Here is a 19,365-nt window from a genome sequence, read left to right as displayed (position 1 = left end):
TTTTAGTAGGTCAGCTCTAAAAGATATTACAATAAAATATTTACAAATAAAACAATATCTGATGCATGGTGTCGGCTCAATGCATTTACAATAACAATAAATCATCTCCAAAGCGTGCTGTGCTGATCTGGAATAGATAAGCCTACCGGTGCTTATTCTGGACCTATTTGCCAGTAACAATAAATATGCAAACACGAATATACCAATGAACAAATCTCCAAGACAAAGTGTTCGAACGATGTCTTCAACATAACCAAGTATTTTCCATGTCATTCCAAGTTCTGGTGAACATTATATCCTGCCGGTGAACCAGATACCGGTGACTGTGCATAAAGTCACTTGCTTGCCGGTGAACATTGCCAATTCTCCAAAGTGCCAGAGTTGATAAGTATTAATAGGTGTTGACATCAATGACAACACCATAACAACATATCCAAAATACCAACATATAAAAGGTGATACCGATAAGAATCCGTATGAGATATTGTTTGGTCATATTCCTACTGTGAGATATTTCAGATTTTTTAGTAGCAAGTGTTACATCAAGAGATATGAGGACATCATAAAGTTTGATGCATGAAGTGATGAAGGAATTTTCTTGGGATATTCAACAAAGAGAAACTCCTACTGGTTCTACAATAAGAGACAAAGAAAGATAGTGGAAAGTGAAAATGTGAAGGTTGATGAGAACTATGGAAAAGAGATCAGAGCATGTGAATATGATGATGGTTAGCATATTGTTCTAACACCTATTCAGACTAAAGAATTGAAGCAGACTGATCTGGTAGATACTGTTAATCCATATATTGTTGCTGCTGGTGAAGAGGTACAGGAACCTGGAAATTAGAATAATCAGAAGACCTCGAGGTATGTAAGATTGAATCACTCTGAAAATTAGATCATTGGTGATAAAAATAAAGGTGTGATGACTAGAAGAAGGCTGGCTACTGAAGAGGCACATTGATTTCCAAAATTGAACCTAAAGATGTTGTTGAATCTTGCAAAGATGAAAATTGGATAAAGGCTATGGAAGAAGAATTAGATCAGATTGAAAAGAATGCACATGAGAGCTTGTGCCTAGACCTAAAGACAAGAATGTGATTGGTACTAAATGGGTACTCAGGAATAAATTGAATGAAGTCGGTGAAGTTGTCAAAAATAAAGCAAGACTAGTATTGAAAGGATATTCACAGAAAGAAGGAATTGATTATGAGGAGACTTCTTCTCCAGTAGCTAGACTTGAAGGTGCTAGACTATTGCTTGCCTATGTTGCCTGCAAATATTTCAAGGTATATTAGATGGATGTCAAGTTAACCTTTTTGAAAGGTGATCTTGAGGAAGAAGTTTACATTGAGCAACCTGATGGATTTTCAATATCAGATGATGGTGACATGGTATGGAAATTAAAGAAAGCTCTTTATGGATTGAAACAAGCCCTTAGAGCCCGATATGCTAGATTGGATAAGTATTTACTAAAATTGGGATTTAATAAAGGTATTGCTGATAGTAATCTATATTTCAAGATTGAAAATGACAACATCTTAATTGTTGAAGTTTTTGTTGATGATATTATCTTTGGAGGAGATGATAACTTGAGTATGAAGTTTGTTGGTGATATGCAGAAAGAATTTGAGATGTCTATGATAGGAGACATGAAATTTTTCTTAGGATTGCAGATTTCATAGACTGGAAAAGGTATTTTTATATCTCAAACTAAATATGTGCAGGAATTATTGAAGAAATTTGGGTTAGAAGACTCCAAACTGATTTTAACTCCTATGATGATTGGGTGCAAATTATCTAAAAATGATGAATCTTCAAAAGCTAATTAGTCTTTGTACAAATCTATGGTTGGTGGACTTCTATATCTTACTCAGATCAGACTAGGCATTATGCATGTCGTGTGCATAGCTGTTGGATATCAAGCTGATCCAAAAGAGAGTCATGTCACTGTTGTAAAAAGGATATTTAGATACTTGAAAGGAACAATGGATTATGGTTTGTTGTATCTGAGGAATGATGATTTCATGTTATGTGCTTACACTGATGTTGATTGGGATAATGATGTTGATGAGCAAAAGAGTACATCCAATGGTGCATTCTTTTTGGGTAAGAAATTGGTTTCATGGGCTAGTAAAAAACAAGATTTAGTGTCCCTATCTACTGTTGAAGTTGAGTACATTGATGCTGCTAGTAATTGCACTCTGGTAGTTTGGATGAAGCAAATGTTGAAGGATATCAGAGTTATCTATGATGAGCCTACTATCATATATTGTGATAATTTCAGTGCTATTAATATGTCAAAGAACTCGGTGAAACATTCAAAGACTAAACATGTGCCAATCAAGTATCATTTCTTGAGGGAAAAAGTCAGTGAAGAGGAAGTAAAGATAGAATTGTTGACATTGTGTTGTCATTGATGTCAACCAGTATGGGATGATTACCGGTAGAAGAGATGTATGTGCAACACTATTATGAAGGAGTACAAAATGTGATATATTGGATATCACCTTATGTTTTAGTACACCAGTAAGGTAAGGAAGATGATCACTAGAGTCACCAGTACACAAGTTTGTGCCTGACTTGTGTGGATGGAATGGTAAGGTTACCGGTATTGGCACAATGTATCACCGACAAGAAGAGTATGTCAACTAGAAAGTGAAGTATTGACAATGAGCAAAATGCTTAGGTGTTGTTTGTGATGAAGAGGTAGAATGTTATCTAAATCACATCAACTCTAGAGGAGAAGAATAAACATGTCACATGTATGCTGTGAGGTTGCAGAACAACATGACTCCCACCGGATGAAGATGCAGTCATCATGAGAAGCAATGCCTGATAGTGAATGTACCCACAACAGATCACATGTGTCTATTTGAAGATGTGTTGCACAAACAGGGAAGTCACATGAGTGCATTGCAAGATGCAGAAGACAAGGTGTTACTCCACCAGTAAGTGGAACTTATCTCCTACTATGCATAATGTGCATTATAGTTCTATGAGATAAGGAAGAAGAGGTAAAGGCAAGTGGTTGAACGCTCACACTGGATCTATCGGTGAATGAAAGAAATGCCTCAAGTGCATGAAATAAGGGTTATGCAATGGACTGATTGAGAAGGTATGTTGAGATGCTAGTACAGATGAAGAGTGATGAGTTTGTCACTTTGACAAACCGGTTGTGATATGGTCCGAGCTAATCAAGGAGAATGCAAGGCTGAGCAGATGTAGATAGAGGAAAATGCCCTGACTGAAGATAGAGTCTGTTGAGGGTTGATGACATGGTGTCATCATGAGGTTTTACCGGTATGAATGTTCACCGGTAATATGGACAAGGTGCAGATGAAGAAGACTCCCCATCTGATGAAGATGTACATAAGGTAGGTTAGCAAGATTGCTGACCGATTGAGTAGTCCACCGGAAGAGAAGCAAAGTACAAGGTTGATGACAGACCTATTTGAGGGTTTAACCGGAAGGGTCAGTAAACTGACTGAAAAGAGGAACCAGTAGAGTGTTTGGTTGGTGATCCTATCTGGATCGACATGAAGTGCCAAGCTAACAGTTGGTCGACATGGACACCACATGAAGTCAAGGTGGCAATCTCGCAGAGGTTGGTGAAGTGTTGTGTAGAGATAGGTATATCTATAGGTGATCTTTGAAAATGGATCCTGTGATTTGTGGATCGGATCAGAGAAGTGTGGCTCGAGGAAGAATGAACGACAAAGAAGAATCAAGGAGTTGTTGGGGCTTGGATCGAAGCAAGAAGATCAAATTGTGAGAAGACCTCGAGGAGGAAACACTAGAAACATTAATGGTGTTTTGACAGAGGCAGGTCAAGATACATGACCGTGTTTGCTATATTTGGAAAATGTGTATTGGAAGGCACGTTATTGGTGGAGTTGTATAGTTGGCTATCTGGGAGATCAGATTGGGGAAGATCTAATTGGATTTGGTTTGCCTTGAGGGTGATGAGGAAACCCTAACTGCCTAGATTTTGAATTGTCTTTTGGTGGGAAAAATAGTCTGTAAATTTGCAGGCCAAAGACATAGTTAAGGTGCTGCTGAATGGAAGAAGAGTGTGTTGCTACAAAGTAATTAAGTGCTACTTTTGCATGTGAGAGCAAATCAGCCAAGTGCTCAACAAGTATCTGAGAAGAGAGTAAGAGTGAGGGAGAACCTGGTTGAAGTGTTCAACTGGTAGAAGAGAAGAACCGGTAGTGTCCATACCAATAGAGCAGAGGTGAAGGAAGCTGCAGAGTAGGCAAACATAGAACCGACAAAGTGTAGTATCAGTGAAGTGCAGAGCAGTGGGGAGGAGATTCAATAAGAGTAGAATAGAAGAGAGGTGAACTGGTAGAGTTTACCAGCAAGCAAAGCAGCGAATGAGAGAAGCAGAAGAGTGAGTCGGTGTCGCAAAGAAGGTATCTCACCGACAGAGTAAGGTATAAGAAACGGTTGCAAGATTCACTTGTAACAAGATAACTACTTTTGTAAGTGATGTTTACTGTGATCACTGAGTTATAGCTCGGTGCAGGGGTTGTAGCTCCTTTAGGTTGTAGCCCATAAACAAGTTAGGGGTTGTTTCTCCTTGGATTGGTACCCTAAATCAGGGGTTGGTGCTCCTTGGGTTGGTTCCCTAAAAATTGTAACAAAGTTTTCATTGTGAGGTTGGATTGGAGCAGTAGTCTCCAACATCATTTCTCACCGAGGTTTTTCCCATCTTGGGTTTTCCTCATACATTCCAGTGTTATGTGATGCCCCTTGTGTGTGTTTGTATTTGAGTTGGTCTCCTCTCTAACCGGTAAGTCTGTTCCTAGTTAGATCTAATAACCGATATGCACACATAGGATAGTAAAAAGGAAAAGATTAAGAACCAATGATTCACCCCCCCTCTTAGTGGTGCATTGTGTCTAACAAGAATATGTGTCTACAAAGGAACAAATTGCTGATATTTTTACTAAGCCTTTGCCTACAGTTAAATTTGTCTATTTGAGAGACAAGTTAGGGGTATGTAACCCTCCTGATGATAACTAGATGCATTGAGTTGCATCAATCTGGTAGACCTCACAGTCTTATCTCTTTGTCTGGATTGATGAGTTGGTGCTGCTACTCTGCTGGACTAGTCAATGTGTTTACAGGGGAGATAATCATGATTTGTTTATCTAAGGGGGAGAGTAAGTTTGGTTTTCTTTTTTGAGCATCTTTGGCATTACTATCAAAGGGAGAGAGAAGCATGTGAAAAATTGTTTTATCTGCTTGATCTTAGGGAGAGTTTGTTGGAGATGTTTCTTTGCATTGATTGTTTTTCACATTCATATGCTGCCATCACTGCCGAAGGGGGAGATTATTGGGCATTGCTGCTGCTAGGATATGTTGTTGTCATTGATGTCAACACATTTCTGTGAGTTATTGTTTTGTTCTGGTGATTGCAGATTGGTTTATTGGGATCATGGTTTGGTATATGGAGTATTTCTAGTATCATTATATATTTTTGTATTAGTTTTGGTGATCCAAAAAGATTAATTGATCATATCATATGATCTGGTTTGCAGTTTGTTTTTCTGATCAGTGCTTTGCAGAGTTTAGCATTTCCTCCGATATATTCTGATATGATCAGATCTTGAGTTGAGTTCTTGGGAGATTTTTTGGGATGGTATTGTGTATCTTCATTTTAGATGGTTCATGATTTGGTGCTCTGCAAGTTATCTTTCCTCGTGACAATTGTTGTTGTTTGAGTGTTCTTGAGGTTCAAATGTTGATCGATGAAGATTTGAGAAGTGGTGTTGGTGTAGTTGTTACTGATGATTATAACGTGCTTGCTGGTGTTTCCTAATTGTGTCCTATTTGTCTTGATGATCCGTATTGATCGTTGTGCGAGTTTTTGGTGATTTTATTGAATCGGTGATGTTCTTCATGTTATGCGGTATTCCTGGTGGTGTAGCGTGTTGCAGTTGATTTTGGCGTGATTTCTGGTGGTTTTGTGTATTTGGAGATTTTATTTAGGTCCATGTTATATCATGTATATCATTATATTGGTCCGGTGGTCAATCTTTGTATCGTGTGATGTAACTTTGTAATTAGGTGTTGAGGGTTTAGCCGACCTTGTTGTCAAGGTTGACGAATTGTATAAATAGGTGTCATATTCATGTAATCTTGGTATGGATGTTGAGTTTGCATTATCCGAGAGTGGTGTTTGTGTGAACAAGGATTCATCTTTTGGTATGGTATATTGAGAAGAGTTTTGGAGTGATGCAAAAAAACATATGTGCTTAACCGAAACTGTCATTAGGCATTAATAGTGTTATTGTAGTTCATTTGATTCCGGATTGTTGTCCAATCATTTTGTAAGTCAGTGAGACTTTCTGGTAAGGTAGTGAACCTTTCTTGAGGGTTGTAGCCTTCCGGATTATTGTATCTTAAGTTGTAAGCTCTAGGTAGTGTGCCTGAATGCTGGTGCATTCCCCATTGTAATATTTACATATACTATACTGTAGAGTATCATCTTACTATGGGTAGGTTCCCACCGTGGTTTTTCCCTTAACCGGGTTTTCCACGTCAAAATCTTGGTGTTGTGTGTTGTGCTATCTATCTACTTATCTTTGTTGTTGTTGCAGTTTATTAGATTTGTGACAATCCGGTGAAAACTGTTTCACTCCCCCTTCTCAGTTTTCCTTCATTGTTGTTGCCAACAGGTTGGCCCTAGTCAAATATTCAAATTGGGTGCATAATTTGTAAGATTTCTTGTTAAATATTTAGAGTTATCTATTTTGGAAAAGTAAATTCATGGGGGTTTCAAAATAAAAAAATAATTCAGATTTTTTGGTCCCTTTCTACAAATCAAGTAAAAATATATACTTTATCTAACCTAGGACATTACGTGCTATATTTCAATCTAAGGTGGGTTTGGCATGTGATTTTGAAAGAATTAATGGTCTTGCATGGCATGATGCTTCAGTTGAATGATATATTGAAATAACTCTAGAGATGTCACCTAGGTGATTTGTTGATGGACTTTAGGTTCTAGGTGTGTTGGAGGCTGTTGATGTGAGAATGTTTTGAGGAATATGGATATCAATTGAAGAATATCTTCCTACAGAGAGCTTGCGAAGTGTAATGATAACTCGAAACTACATTTCTAGTTTATGAATTTATTTGATTTGATGGTGTCACTACTACAAAAATTGTTGATTTTACCATCCCATTGTTTTTCTTCAATAGATTTAATATATCTTTTTATTGTTGCTTACTTTGTGACTATATTGTACAATTCATATCCCTTTTTCTACTCACTATATCCAACAAAATTGTATCTTTCTCCTTTACTACCGAATTTCTTCTTTCTTTTCTTTGACACACGATCATATTCCACACAACCAAAGATTCCTAAATAAGAGACACTATGTTTATTTTTGTTCCATTTTTCTTGAGGTACTCCATCTTTTACTCTTTCACAAGTTATTGATTCAAATATAAATTGTACAAGTTACAATTTTTTTCCAGTATTCATTTGACAAATACTTGGCCTTTAACATACTTCTAGATATTTTCATCATTGTCATGTTCTCCCTTTTTTGTGTCTCCATTGTATGGTGGTGTATATCTAGTAGTACATTATATATTGATTCTATAGGTTTTGGAAAAAAGTTAAAAAGAAATATTTGACACATATTTTCCTCCTTTATCTTTTTTAAATACTTATAAGTGACCACATTTATTCTTCAACAATGACTTTAAACTTTTTGAATATACCAAAAAAGAAAAAAATATAAATTTTAAAAAATACTTTCTATTGAAATCATCAATGATGGTTAAGAAATATAGGTTGCCACTAATAGAAGGTGTTTGCATACTTCCATACAGATCTAAATGGACAATTTGGAGAGGAGCCTTAGCTTGACAAGACTAGACTACGAGGAGAAATTCTATATGTTGCTTCACTAGAATACAACCTTCACAAATTATATTTGGTTATTTTATTGACCACAAAACATATACCATATATTCTTCTTGTGCAACAAATTTAATCCATTAAAACTTGTCTTTTATATCAAATTTAAATGCAAATGAAAGTATCAATATAGTAACAACTTGTTCATATGAAATTGGCAATTTATGTAGAGTTTTTAAGATTAGAATTCTATAATTTATCATTTCAATTTTTGCAATGAATTTATTGATTAAATATTTCATAATCAAACTTGCTCCATGTTTAAAATAAACTCTATATCCCTTCTATAAAATTTGGCCAATATTCATTAGGTTTTGTTTAAATATACAAGAGGGTTTCCCCCGTGAGCAGGCCAAGGCCAGTAATGAGTAGGTGCTTTCGCCCAATGCCCCGAGGGGAATTGGTGAGTTCTCGGGCCAACCATTGAATGACCATATATAAAGAGAGTAGGGCATTTTTAGGAGTTTTAGATCCCCCATTCCCCAGGGGAGGATCATGAATATATGTTTGGAACGTGTCTATTATCGAAGAAGGAAATTTGAGGTTGATTAGGATTACTACTTCACAACCTTGCTTTGATGCCAATTTGATTGAAATTTTGTTTGAGTGCTTTGCTTATAGACTACTCTATTTTTCAAACTGCCTTGTTTTTCTAAATACTATATTGTTTTTTTTTTTTTTTTTTAACAAAATTAAGTTGCTACTTGAGACATTCACATAATGATACACCAAAAAGTTAAAAAAATGTTATTTCTATTCATTCATCTTCTTCTCTTTATTTTGCTTTTGTTGCATACACATACCTTTCTTCATGATTTACATACACCCACACTTCTAAAGTAGTTACTTTCTAGACCTCAATTACAATATACTGTTGTTTTATACTTTTTTGTACGGAGTGAAAATATCTACTTATATTAAAAAAATATCTAGAGACTTCTTGTTTTAAAGAAATCTACAATTAATTAAATATATTACTTATATTCAAGGTCTATGATTAGGACACATAAATTTGTAGATATATATATTACAATTAATATGGACTATGACTTTGAATATATGCAAGTTGTTTTTTATATAAATATTTTGTATTGGGATGTGACAAAAGAGTTGAAAGGACTATCATGGAAAGCAAACTTATAGCCAACAAATTATGCATTTGAATTAGGTTGGTTTTTATATTAATATTTTGTATTAGGATGCGACAAAAGAATTGAAAGGACTGTCATGGAAAGCAAACTTATAGCCAACAAATTATGCATCTGAATTAGGTCATTTGCACAAATCACATATCTAAGTAGGGTCATTCACATAAATTACATATCTGATCTAGGTGAGGTATGGATGAATCTACAAATCATGATTGATGGTCTCTTGGAATAATCTTGGATACAGAAAAACAAATCATGATTGATGTTCTCTTGGAATAATTGCAGATAGAGAGAAATGATCATGATTGATGGTCACTTGGAATAGTTACATAGAGAGAAAAAATATGGCTTAATTATATGTCAATAATAAAAAAAAAATCACATCATTTGTACATTTGCTAGAGACAAATTATATGTTAGTTACAAACATCATCCTATTTATATGCTTGCCATCACATAAAGAATAACTGAATCAAAGTAAGTCTAAATTGAAAGAGAAATGTGCAAAACACACAATTTTAACCTTTAATGAAACATAAAACACATTGCAATGATATTTGAGACTACCCTTACAATCGCATATATAATAACTAAATGGAAACAAAACCAAATTGAAAAAGAAAAATACAAAACGTACCATTTTAATTTTAACCATTACTGAAATATAAAGCACATTTCAATGGCATTTTAAGCCACTCATACCGAGGAGTTTGTTATTTTCACAAGTGAAAAGAAGAGCTATTTTAGTTCTAATTGTTGAGTGGGGTACATATTATTAGGTGCTCTTGCTTGTTGTAGTGGAAGTTTCAGTGTGGAATGGTGCCTGCGAATCTCAACCTTTATTATCTTCTTTACTTTCAGAATTGAACTTGCGATAGATATCCTGCTTATAGAATTGCCTTGTTCTGTAGACAAGAACACCTGCAACTGCACACCCAACCATGCTAAGTGCTGCCATTATCAAAAAGGTTGTGCAAAAACACCTTCTCCCAACACACATTAGGTCATCTAGGGTATTATTCTTCCCCACATTTTCTGCTTTTGCACGTCTGTCATAGAGGTACCCAGCAACCCTAACAGAAAACAGGTATGATCCCAGAGGACTGGAACTCTGGCCTATATTGTACAGAATAGCAAAGTGGCGAAGCCCAAATAGTTCAGAAATGATGGAGAACATGAGAGGCCACTGTGCACCAAAGCACATTCCAATGAGAATGGAGGCCACATAGATGGAGCCTGGAAGTCCAAAAGCAATTAGGAGATGACCCACACAGGCAATTGCCAGAACCAGGCTTAGCAGGAAAGGCCTGGGAATGGAGTACTTTTGTACAAGAATTTCTGAGATAGAGCCTGATCCCACTCGCCCTAAAAAGTTCCAGATGCTAAGCAGGGAAACAAAAGTGCTGATACTGTTTTTTGGGTATTGCAGGGATTTCCCAATTTGTCCCATGTTGTCTATTGCAGTGATTGTAGAGCCCAAACCGCAGGTTGTTGCCACGAACAGTACCCAGAAATCTAAGCTCATCAGTGCTTGAAGAACAGTGTGATCTTGCCCCCTCACAGGCCATTTGCTTTCAGATTTTGTCTCCTCCTCATTTGGTACTTCCTTTTTCTCAGCATCAGAAACAGCTGTATAATTGTTAGGTAGAGTTAGTATCATTGATGATTTGACAGTAAGAATTTTGTACATAACCTTTATCATCCGGCTTTGATCATGAATGGTAGAATACAGTAGTTTCATTGATGATTTGACAGTAAGAATATTGTACATAACCTTTATCATCCAGCTTTGACCATGTAAGATGCACAACCATTGGATAATCCACTTGAAGTCTTAAATTATGATTATTGTACTGTTTAAAAAATGCATACTATTTCATCAGTCTGTATTACAAGAAAAAAAAGAGATTATACTATTTTATCAGTCTATGTTACAAGGAAAAAAAAGAGAATGATAGATGCTGATGGGTGGGATGTTTTAGGGACACCCAGGACCCACTAATGAATGATGATCAGGCAATCAGATCTTATTTTCCCCCTCTACTATTGGTTTAGCCACCTAACAATGTATCTAGATTATGTTTATAAAATAATATTATCTATATTCAAAACAAATGAATGGAAAATGTCATATTCTTAGATTTCATATGGAATTAAATAAATATGATTGTTATTATTTTATTTTCTACACTATAGTTTCATATGAAATGTAAGAGTATGACTTTTTTCAACTATAGTGAAGAAAATAGAAATAAATATGATTGTTATTATTTCTATTTTTTCCTAGGAATAAATATGATTGTTGTTATTTCTATTTTTTCCATTATAGCTCCATATGAAATCTAAGAGTATGACTTTTTCCATCCACTTGTTTTGAATATAGATAATATAACTTTATAAATGGTAATCTAGATAATTATTCATATAAAAGAAAGATTATGCTAATTAAAAAGTTATCTGAAACTACCTGAACTTTTAAAAATTAAGCTGCAAATAATTATGTAACATTCTTAATAATATAAGATTTCCACAAATAATAATTTGTTTCATGCTGCTTCTAGATTAGACTGTGTGCAAGTTTTTGATCAACTTTTCAGATGACATTCTGTTACACAACCTTATTTTCTCTATTATCAAATTGCTTATAATTAATTGTGCTTCCATCTACAAAGTATTTCAATTGAATTCACATTTTGTTTTCAAAGGTACAAGTACCCTATACTATATACATCTATGCTCTCATTAGTATGGATTCTCCCAAAACTCAAAAATCTATTGCAAATTTTATATCAGATTTACCTGCTTGAGAAATTTTACCTGTTGAAGGATCTGCTGTCTGACTTTGTGCTCCGTTGGCTGTCATCTCCCTGCTGAATTGATCTGCCTTTGATCTTTCCATGTCAGAGAATGTTGCCACTTCATTCAACTGTGACTTTTGAAGCTCTGAGCGTATGACAACCAGCAATGGCACGAAGATTGTCAGAATTGTTATTACAGCAAACAATCGAACCACAGTTATTGGAAGTTTTAGTCTGTTTTCCAGTAAAATAAAGACCATAAGAAAGCCAGCAAGCACTAGGGCCATGACAAGAAAAACATAGAAATTCCTAATCTCATTTTCATCTTTTGGGTACTTCTTTATGGGCCTTATTAAGGCCATGAAGACAAGCACAACAGTAGTAGGGAGTGTAGCAGCCAGACATATGAGAAAACTGGAGTCATCTGTGTTGGTAGCCAAGTATATTTGGGTGATAATTGCCCCACTCAAACCCACAAACCCCTTGAGCAGCCCAATGACCAGACCCCTTCCCCTGGGAAAATTCTTTACACAAGTCACAATCACACCAGTGTTTATGAAGGTCATGGAGCTTCCCCCAATTAACTGATACATAAACATCTGCCACTTTAATGGTTTGGCTATTCTGCCTGTCACAGACAGCCAGATCATAATATAGCCACCCAAGTTCATGACCGAACCCATGCCCAGAACCACCCATGGACAAGAAATCTCATTAATAAGTCCTGCAAGGATGCCTACATTTAAGCCCAAGTCCTTGAAAAAGGCTAACATGTCAATGTCTTTTTGATCATACATAAGACTTACTTTGATGGCTTGTGAGTAGAGACCAAAAATGTAGGTTGACCCAGCAAATGAAAGGATAAAGAAGGATGACACAGCCATCATCCATCTGCTTCTTAATCCAGTTATCACAGCATTCAGTGCACCTGCCATATCTAATACCCAAGTTAAAGATATGAGAGGGGATAAGATTTTAATGGTGGTAGGACTAATCCCAAAATACCAACTTAGATATGTCAGGGATAAACACCTAGCTGTAATGCTTTCTATATGATCCTGAGACCAAATGGTATAACCCCACAACCCACTAAACTAATATTTTTACAGACAACACCTCTTTACCACTGAATACATCCTAAAACCAAGCAATCTTATGGCCTTAAGATTGGTGTGCCGTCTACTGACAATATTCTAGAGGAATAATCCTCACCTTGCTACCAACAAGGAGCTTAAGGATCTCATCTCTAAGTACTCAACAAGAGGGATTAAATAGCCTGCTCCTCAAGATTGGGCTAGCTTATGTTCCATGTAAACAATGAATCTCATCAACATAAGAAAGACAAGTCTATGGATGAGAAATTAAGATTAAGCAAAAGTATAAACAAACTATAAACACCTTTAGATATCGAAAGAAATCAGAAACTGCAATGACCATTAGATAAGGTTGAAAGTGATTAGGGGTACTATGTTTTTTTTAGGACAGGAAAGTAATTCTATGGGCCCAGTGTATTAGAAATGGGTTAGGGAAATTCCTGAGAAAAAAACCCAAGTCAGGGTTCATCTGGTGAAGTGAGTCAATCTTTTTCTCCAAGCTTTTTGACATTGGATTCACCTCCATCCAAATTATATTAATTTTTTATTACATTCTGATTCAACTATTTAATTATTAGCACATCTCTTCTGACGGTACCCAATAAGGATTTCCTCCACTCACAAATGCAATTGAGTAATTTAGACCACAGAAATGGCATTAGGGTCTCATCAAGTGAGGAGAACGCTGTGATTGCACAGGGGCCTTGAATTTGATCACGCATGCATTTACTATGTTTCAGTTTGTCAAAAAGGTCTTTGCAAACTTTCCTCATGCTATTAGAATTATTCATATTCAATTACATTTTTATATTATTTAATTCTTACTTTCTAATCATCCAGTTGAAAACTTACAACCTGCTTTCCTAGTTTCTTCTGGGGTAGTTTTTTCAAAATTTTATTCACATTTATTCAGATATTTTCCCAATCCATTTGCATACTTAACCAGTGCTCTTATAGTTTCATTTTTGAAAATAAATTTCAAATTTTATCATCCACAGTTTTCTTTTGTTATTTAAAGGTGTTTTAGTTTGATTTGGCTTTTATCAAATATGGAAGGCTTTTCTTCATGACCTGTCACGTATGATATATGTCATTGTCAAATCGAATAATTTTAGGATATTGTTCTGTCTTTTTATGATTGTTTTGTAATGGTGAAATGGTTTGATACAATTGTATATTGATAAAATGGAGCACTTTTATGTAAAAGTTGGAATCTTTTTTCTTATATAAAGTAGAGTTCATTGTTTGATTCATCACCTTTTTTCATTCATACTTACTTTTATATATTCTATTTTATCTTGTTCATATCTACACAAATTCTAATATATTAGTCATTTATTATCACATGTATTCACTTACATGTATTTGCTCATCATCTTAATATTAGTATTTTTTTGTGTGTTTTGGATCAATCTATAGTGCATAGAAGCGATTGTAGAAGTGATTGTGTGTCTTGTGTTATATTGACATCCAGAGTTCAAAAAATCCATTCACATTTTGCCAACTTTGACCCATTTCATTCTTGCCTTATGTTGACTAGGTAAATGTTTGCATGCTTACTTGTTATTAATATTTAATAGCATTATATATGCATTCATTATCATTGGTTGTCAAGGGGAATTCCTATGCATTTTAAAGAAGGATCCTTATAGGAATATTTAAAATTGGAGCACTAAAAGGAACCTAATTTGCATTAAGGTTATTTAGAACTTCTATATAATTATCTAATATTGCCCTCTTTAATAATTTTCTTGATGATAAAGCTATTCTAATCAAGGGTTTGACTTGGGAGAACTCGCCCCTTGTAATTTGACGACTTCCGCCACAATATTTCTTAATACCACTACAACTCCTTAATAGTTAGTGAATACCTTCATTCAAAGTGAGATCAACTCATGGACAAGCATATTTAGCATGATCATATTTACAAGTTATATATCAAATCTATGCCATGTAGAACTAACCGAGACTTGCAAGATTGACCTATAATAAGATACTTTTCTGCTAGAATATCAAGCAATTTATGTATCAAAGGAACTTATTTTTCTATACTTAAGAACTTAGATTTGCGCTACATCAAAATTATTATTTGCCATTGGTTCTTGAGACTTGCATTTCATTTCTTAAAATATAATTAATTTTGTTGGCTAATAGATTTGTCTCCTCAAATAATAAACTTAGTATGACTCTATTATGCCTAGATATGAAGACAAATAAGAAACAAATAGTTGGGTAAGTTATTAACTTCCCTTCGAATTTTTATTAAAATACAACTCCCTTTTATGATCAATTTTTTAATCATTTAGATTTGAAGAGTGGGGTATGTCGACTAGGAAATCAGTTAGAACAAAGCATGATATCATAAGCTACCATAAAAGGTAAACAACATTGCATATTAATCCTAATCAAACCAATAAAGACATCAAAACGAAATGCAAAATGAACATAAACTCAAAATGATTTCACCAAAACACATTCTTTTGATGTGGCTTCATTGTTCTTTCTTTCTCCTCTGATGGTGTGTAGGTCTCAATTAGGTGAATGCAAATGTGACAAAAAGCAAGGTGATTTATGCGGTGTGATCGCGAGGATATTCGAAAAGGGTGGTAATAAGAATGAGCAATGAGAGCTCAATTTATAGCATTCGAGGACTAAATGGATGAACGAGATCAAATTTGATCAATGGACAAGATTGAAGGAGAGGATGAGTTAAATGGAATGGAATGAGAAAGGTGTCATTTGCAAGCAAAGAGAAATGGGAAAGATGTCACTTGCAAGTGGAGAGAGAAATAGAAGGTAAGTAGAGTTAAGTGAAGTGAATTAGGAAAGTGGAAGAGAGAAGGGGAGTTAGAAGTGAAGCTAGAAATGGAGTGGGAAATTAATAAATATTAATTTATTAATTCATTCAAACTCATAATTAGCCAATTAAATATTTTATTTTATTGTGAAAAGGGAAAATTAGGGATAAATAAATAATAAACATATTTATCCAAAGGGATGTGTTAGCATAAAGAGGGCTTAATTAATTAAACGATTAATTAACCCTAGGGAATTAGGTCAAACTAACATCAAGGGACATAGATTAGGTCAAATTGATGTCATACGACAAAAATGGGGTTAAATTGATGCCACTAGGCATAAATCGGGACAAATAATGCCATAGGACAAAAATTGGGACAAATTGATATCAATGGACAAGAAATTGGGTAAAATTGATATCATCGGATATGAAATTGGGATGAATTGATAAAATTATTTATTCAGGTGGCCAAGAAGGATAATTTAGGTCAAAATGACAAGAAATTGATAGGAAATGATTAAATTAGAGGACAAAATAATGACACAAGATCAATGAATGGTGAAGACCAAATGTGCGATAGAAAGACATGTTAAAAAGGGAGACACAAGCAACAAATCCTTGTCCACTATGACTTGCATCACTCACGGGAGCTTCACTAGCTAGGCAATATTATATCACGTGTGTTCATATTGGGGGGTTTAGAATCCCAAAAATTGAAAATAATATATGGCCTATTTGGTGAAAATAGGGGGAGTTTTAATCAGGGCTATGAAAAAATACAATATCTAGTGAAAATAGAAGGGAGGGAGGGGCGGGGGGGGGGGGGGTTAATTTGGGTTGTGAAGGAGTTTAGGGCAATATTTTTTGAAAATAGGGGGAATCTCTAGTATGTTGTTAATACACATGATATAACCAAGGCTCACTAAGTGAAACCCATATGGCATCAATACTATGTTCTTTTACTTTTGACACATCAAAATCAATAGGTAATTTGGTACCTTGGTGGGAAAACATTACTAGGAAATAATGATTTCTATCCTAGTTTAGCACTGCATTGTGTTAGATAGTTCAAATAACCGGAAGACAACTGAGACAGGGGGGGGTGAATTAGTTGTCACCAGATTACTGGAACCTTAAGCAATTAAAAAATTGTTATCAGAACACATAAGATCAATACCGAAATACATAAACCAATTACTGAAATAATAGATATATCAATTAAGCACAACCAACAATTAGAGAATAAATACTATCCATATGACACCAAGATTTGTATGTGGAAAAACTGGTAAAGGGAAAAACCATGGTGAGAAGCCTACCCACAGTTAGATAATACTTCTGCAGTAAGTATGTGATTACAAATTGAGGGGCCTGCACTTGTAGGAAGGCCAACAGCCTAGAGCACACTGCTCATTACAAAAGGAGTCTCACTGACTACATAAAAATCTAGACTACAATCTGGAAGGGAGAATGAACTGCAATGATAGCATCTCCTATGCTGAGTACAATTCCGATTAAGCTCAATACCGGAGGACTTAATCCTCTTGCATAAACCCAACCCGATCACCAATAATCGACCAAATCCTCTGCATGAATGATTAATACATTACCCACTCGCATACATCCTCTCTATATGATCTACAATGAGACCTTACACATATATATACAAACCCCTCAACCATAAACAATAAGGTCGGCCACTAGACAATAAAGAAATTATATAATTACAAAACATGTTAGCCTGCAACCAAACAAATAATATCCAACCCATAAGACATCCTGAAAACACATCGATAAGATCAAACAACACGTTACATTAAGACGGTCCAAAACCTAGATAGAACAGAATAGGTCCAGATCTAAATGCAACACCACCAATCAACTGGAACACGAACATGATAACCATCAACATCCTGAAACTCTACTAGAAGCGACACTAACACCACTTATGCAGAACATCAAAAGATCTTCAATCAAGCTCTACTGGTGAAACCCTCATTGGATCAACAAACCAGAATTACCAACATATAAGAAAGCATCCGATCACCAAATCAAAACCAACTGACTGAACATAAATCTAAGTACCATGAGCAGTAGATCTAAGCCAAAGCATACTGGAGCATACCAAATCATCATGATCTTACCAACTAGAAACCAAACATCCTATCGAGACCAAAAATATATTGGTAAACAACCAAAACAACTAGTGTTGACATCAATGTAATACAATCAATTCCTCCAAATGGCCAACAATCTCCCCCTTTGGCATTGATGGCAACACTAGATGTGAAAAACATTCAAGTGCCAAGAAATGCCAAACAAATCTCCCACACAAGAATATAGCAATGAAGTTCTGATCCATACTCTCCCTGTAGATGATATCTCAGTTAAGTTTTTCAAATTTATCCCCCTATATAACCCTTAAATTTTTCACATGTATATCTCTCCCCCTTTGACATCAATGCTAGAGATCTGACATAAATATCAAAGCAAAATCATAAACCACTGAATCACAAGACTAACTACTCCCCCTGAGTAGCAGCATCACCACATCAATCCGGAATGAATAATATCTCTGATAATGCATATCGGACTGATGCCAGATAGCATCAATCAATTTTCTGCCGAAGGGGCAAAACCCCTAATCTGTCTCTGAGGTACTCAAATGAATCTTTAGGCAAAGGTTTAGTGAAGATATCCACAATCTCCTCTTTAGTGTTCACATAAACCAATCTAACTTCATTTTCTTCCACCTTCTCCTTGAAAAAGTTATACTTGATAGATATGTGCTTTGTCTTAGAGTGGAATAATGGATTCTTTGATATGTCTACAGCGGCAGAGTTATCACAGTGAATAACTACCAGTCCATTGCAATGCCCTTTTATGTCCTTTAACATTTTCTTCATCCATAGAACTTGTGTATAGTTAGTATCAACAACAACATACTCAGATTCAACAGTAGATAGAGAAGTACATGATTGTTTCTTGTTGATCCATGAAACAAGTTTCTTTCCAAGAAAGAAAGCTCCACTGGAAGTACTCTTCTAGTCATCAACATCACATTGCCCAATTTGCATCTGTATATGCACATAAATTAAAGTCATCATCTTTAGGGTACCACAAATCATATTCAGATGTACCTTGTAAGTATCTAAAAATTATTTTCACTGCATTGTTGGTATTATGGATGTGTTGCATTGGTTTTGTCATTGATGTCAACACTTGTCAACACTTATCAGCACTGGAGATCTTTGGTTATGTTCACCGGCATGTTCAGTGACTTATGCACAGTCACCAGTATATTGTTCACTGACACAAAGGATGACTTGTTATCATCTGGAGATTACTTGGTTATGTCGAAGACATGGTTTGGACACTTGGTTTTGGCGATTTGGTTATTGATCTAATCGAATTTGCATATTTGTTGTTACCGACAAATTGGTCTAGGTTATGGATCAACAAGTGTTATCTATTTCAGATCAGAATGACACGTTATGGAGATTATTTATTGATTGGTTATTATTGTGAATGCATTAAGCCGACATGATGCATCACATATTGATTCATTTGTAATTGA

At 35.2% G+C, this 19,365-nt stretch overlaps 1 protein-coding gene across 1 annotated transcript; it reads right to left on the bottom strand.

The window, feature by feature from the left end:
- Positions 1-9,721: 9,721 nt before the first annotated feature.
- LOC131033302 (protein NUCLEAR FUSION DEFECTIVE 4) lies at positions 9,722-13,324 on the bottom strand. Its single transcript, XM_057964488.2, has 2 exons — positions 11,914-13,324; positions 9,722-10,725 (listed from the first exon to the last, which is right to left on the bottom strand). The coding sequence occupies exons 1-2, from the start codon at positions 12,827-12,829 to the stop codon at positions 9,929-9,931; spliced, it is 1,713 nt and encodes a 570-aa protein (XP_057820471.1). The 5' UTR covers positions 12,830-13,324; the 3' UTR covers positions 9,722-9,928.
- Positions 13,325-19,365: the final 6,041 nt, after the last annotated feature.

Source organism: Cryptomeria japonica, chromosome 10 (genome assembly GCF_030272615.1).
Source record: "Cryptomeria japonica chromosome 10, Sugi_1.0, whole genome shotgun sequence".
NCBI classification, from domain to species: domain Eukaryota; kingdom Viridiplantae; phylum Streptophyta; class Pinopsida; order Cupressales; family Cupressaceae; genus Cryptomeria; species Cryptomeria japonica.
Note: the sequence above shows the minus strand (reverse complement) of the source record. Positions and strands in the feature narration are given on the sequence as shown.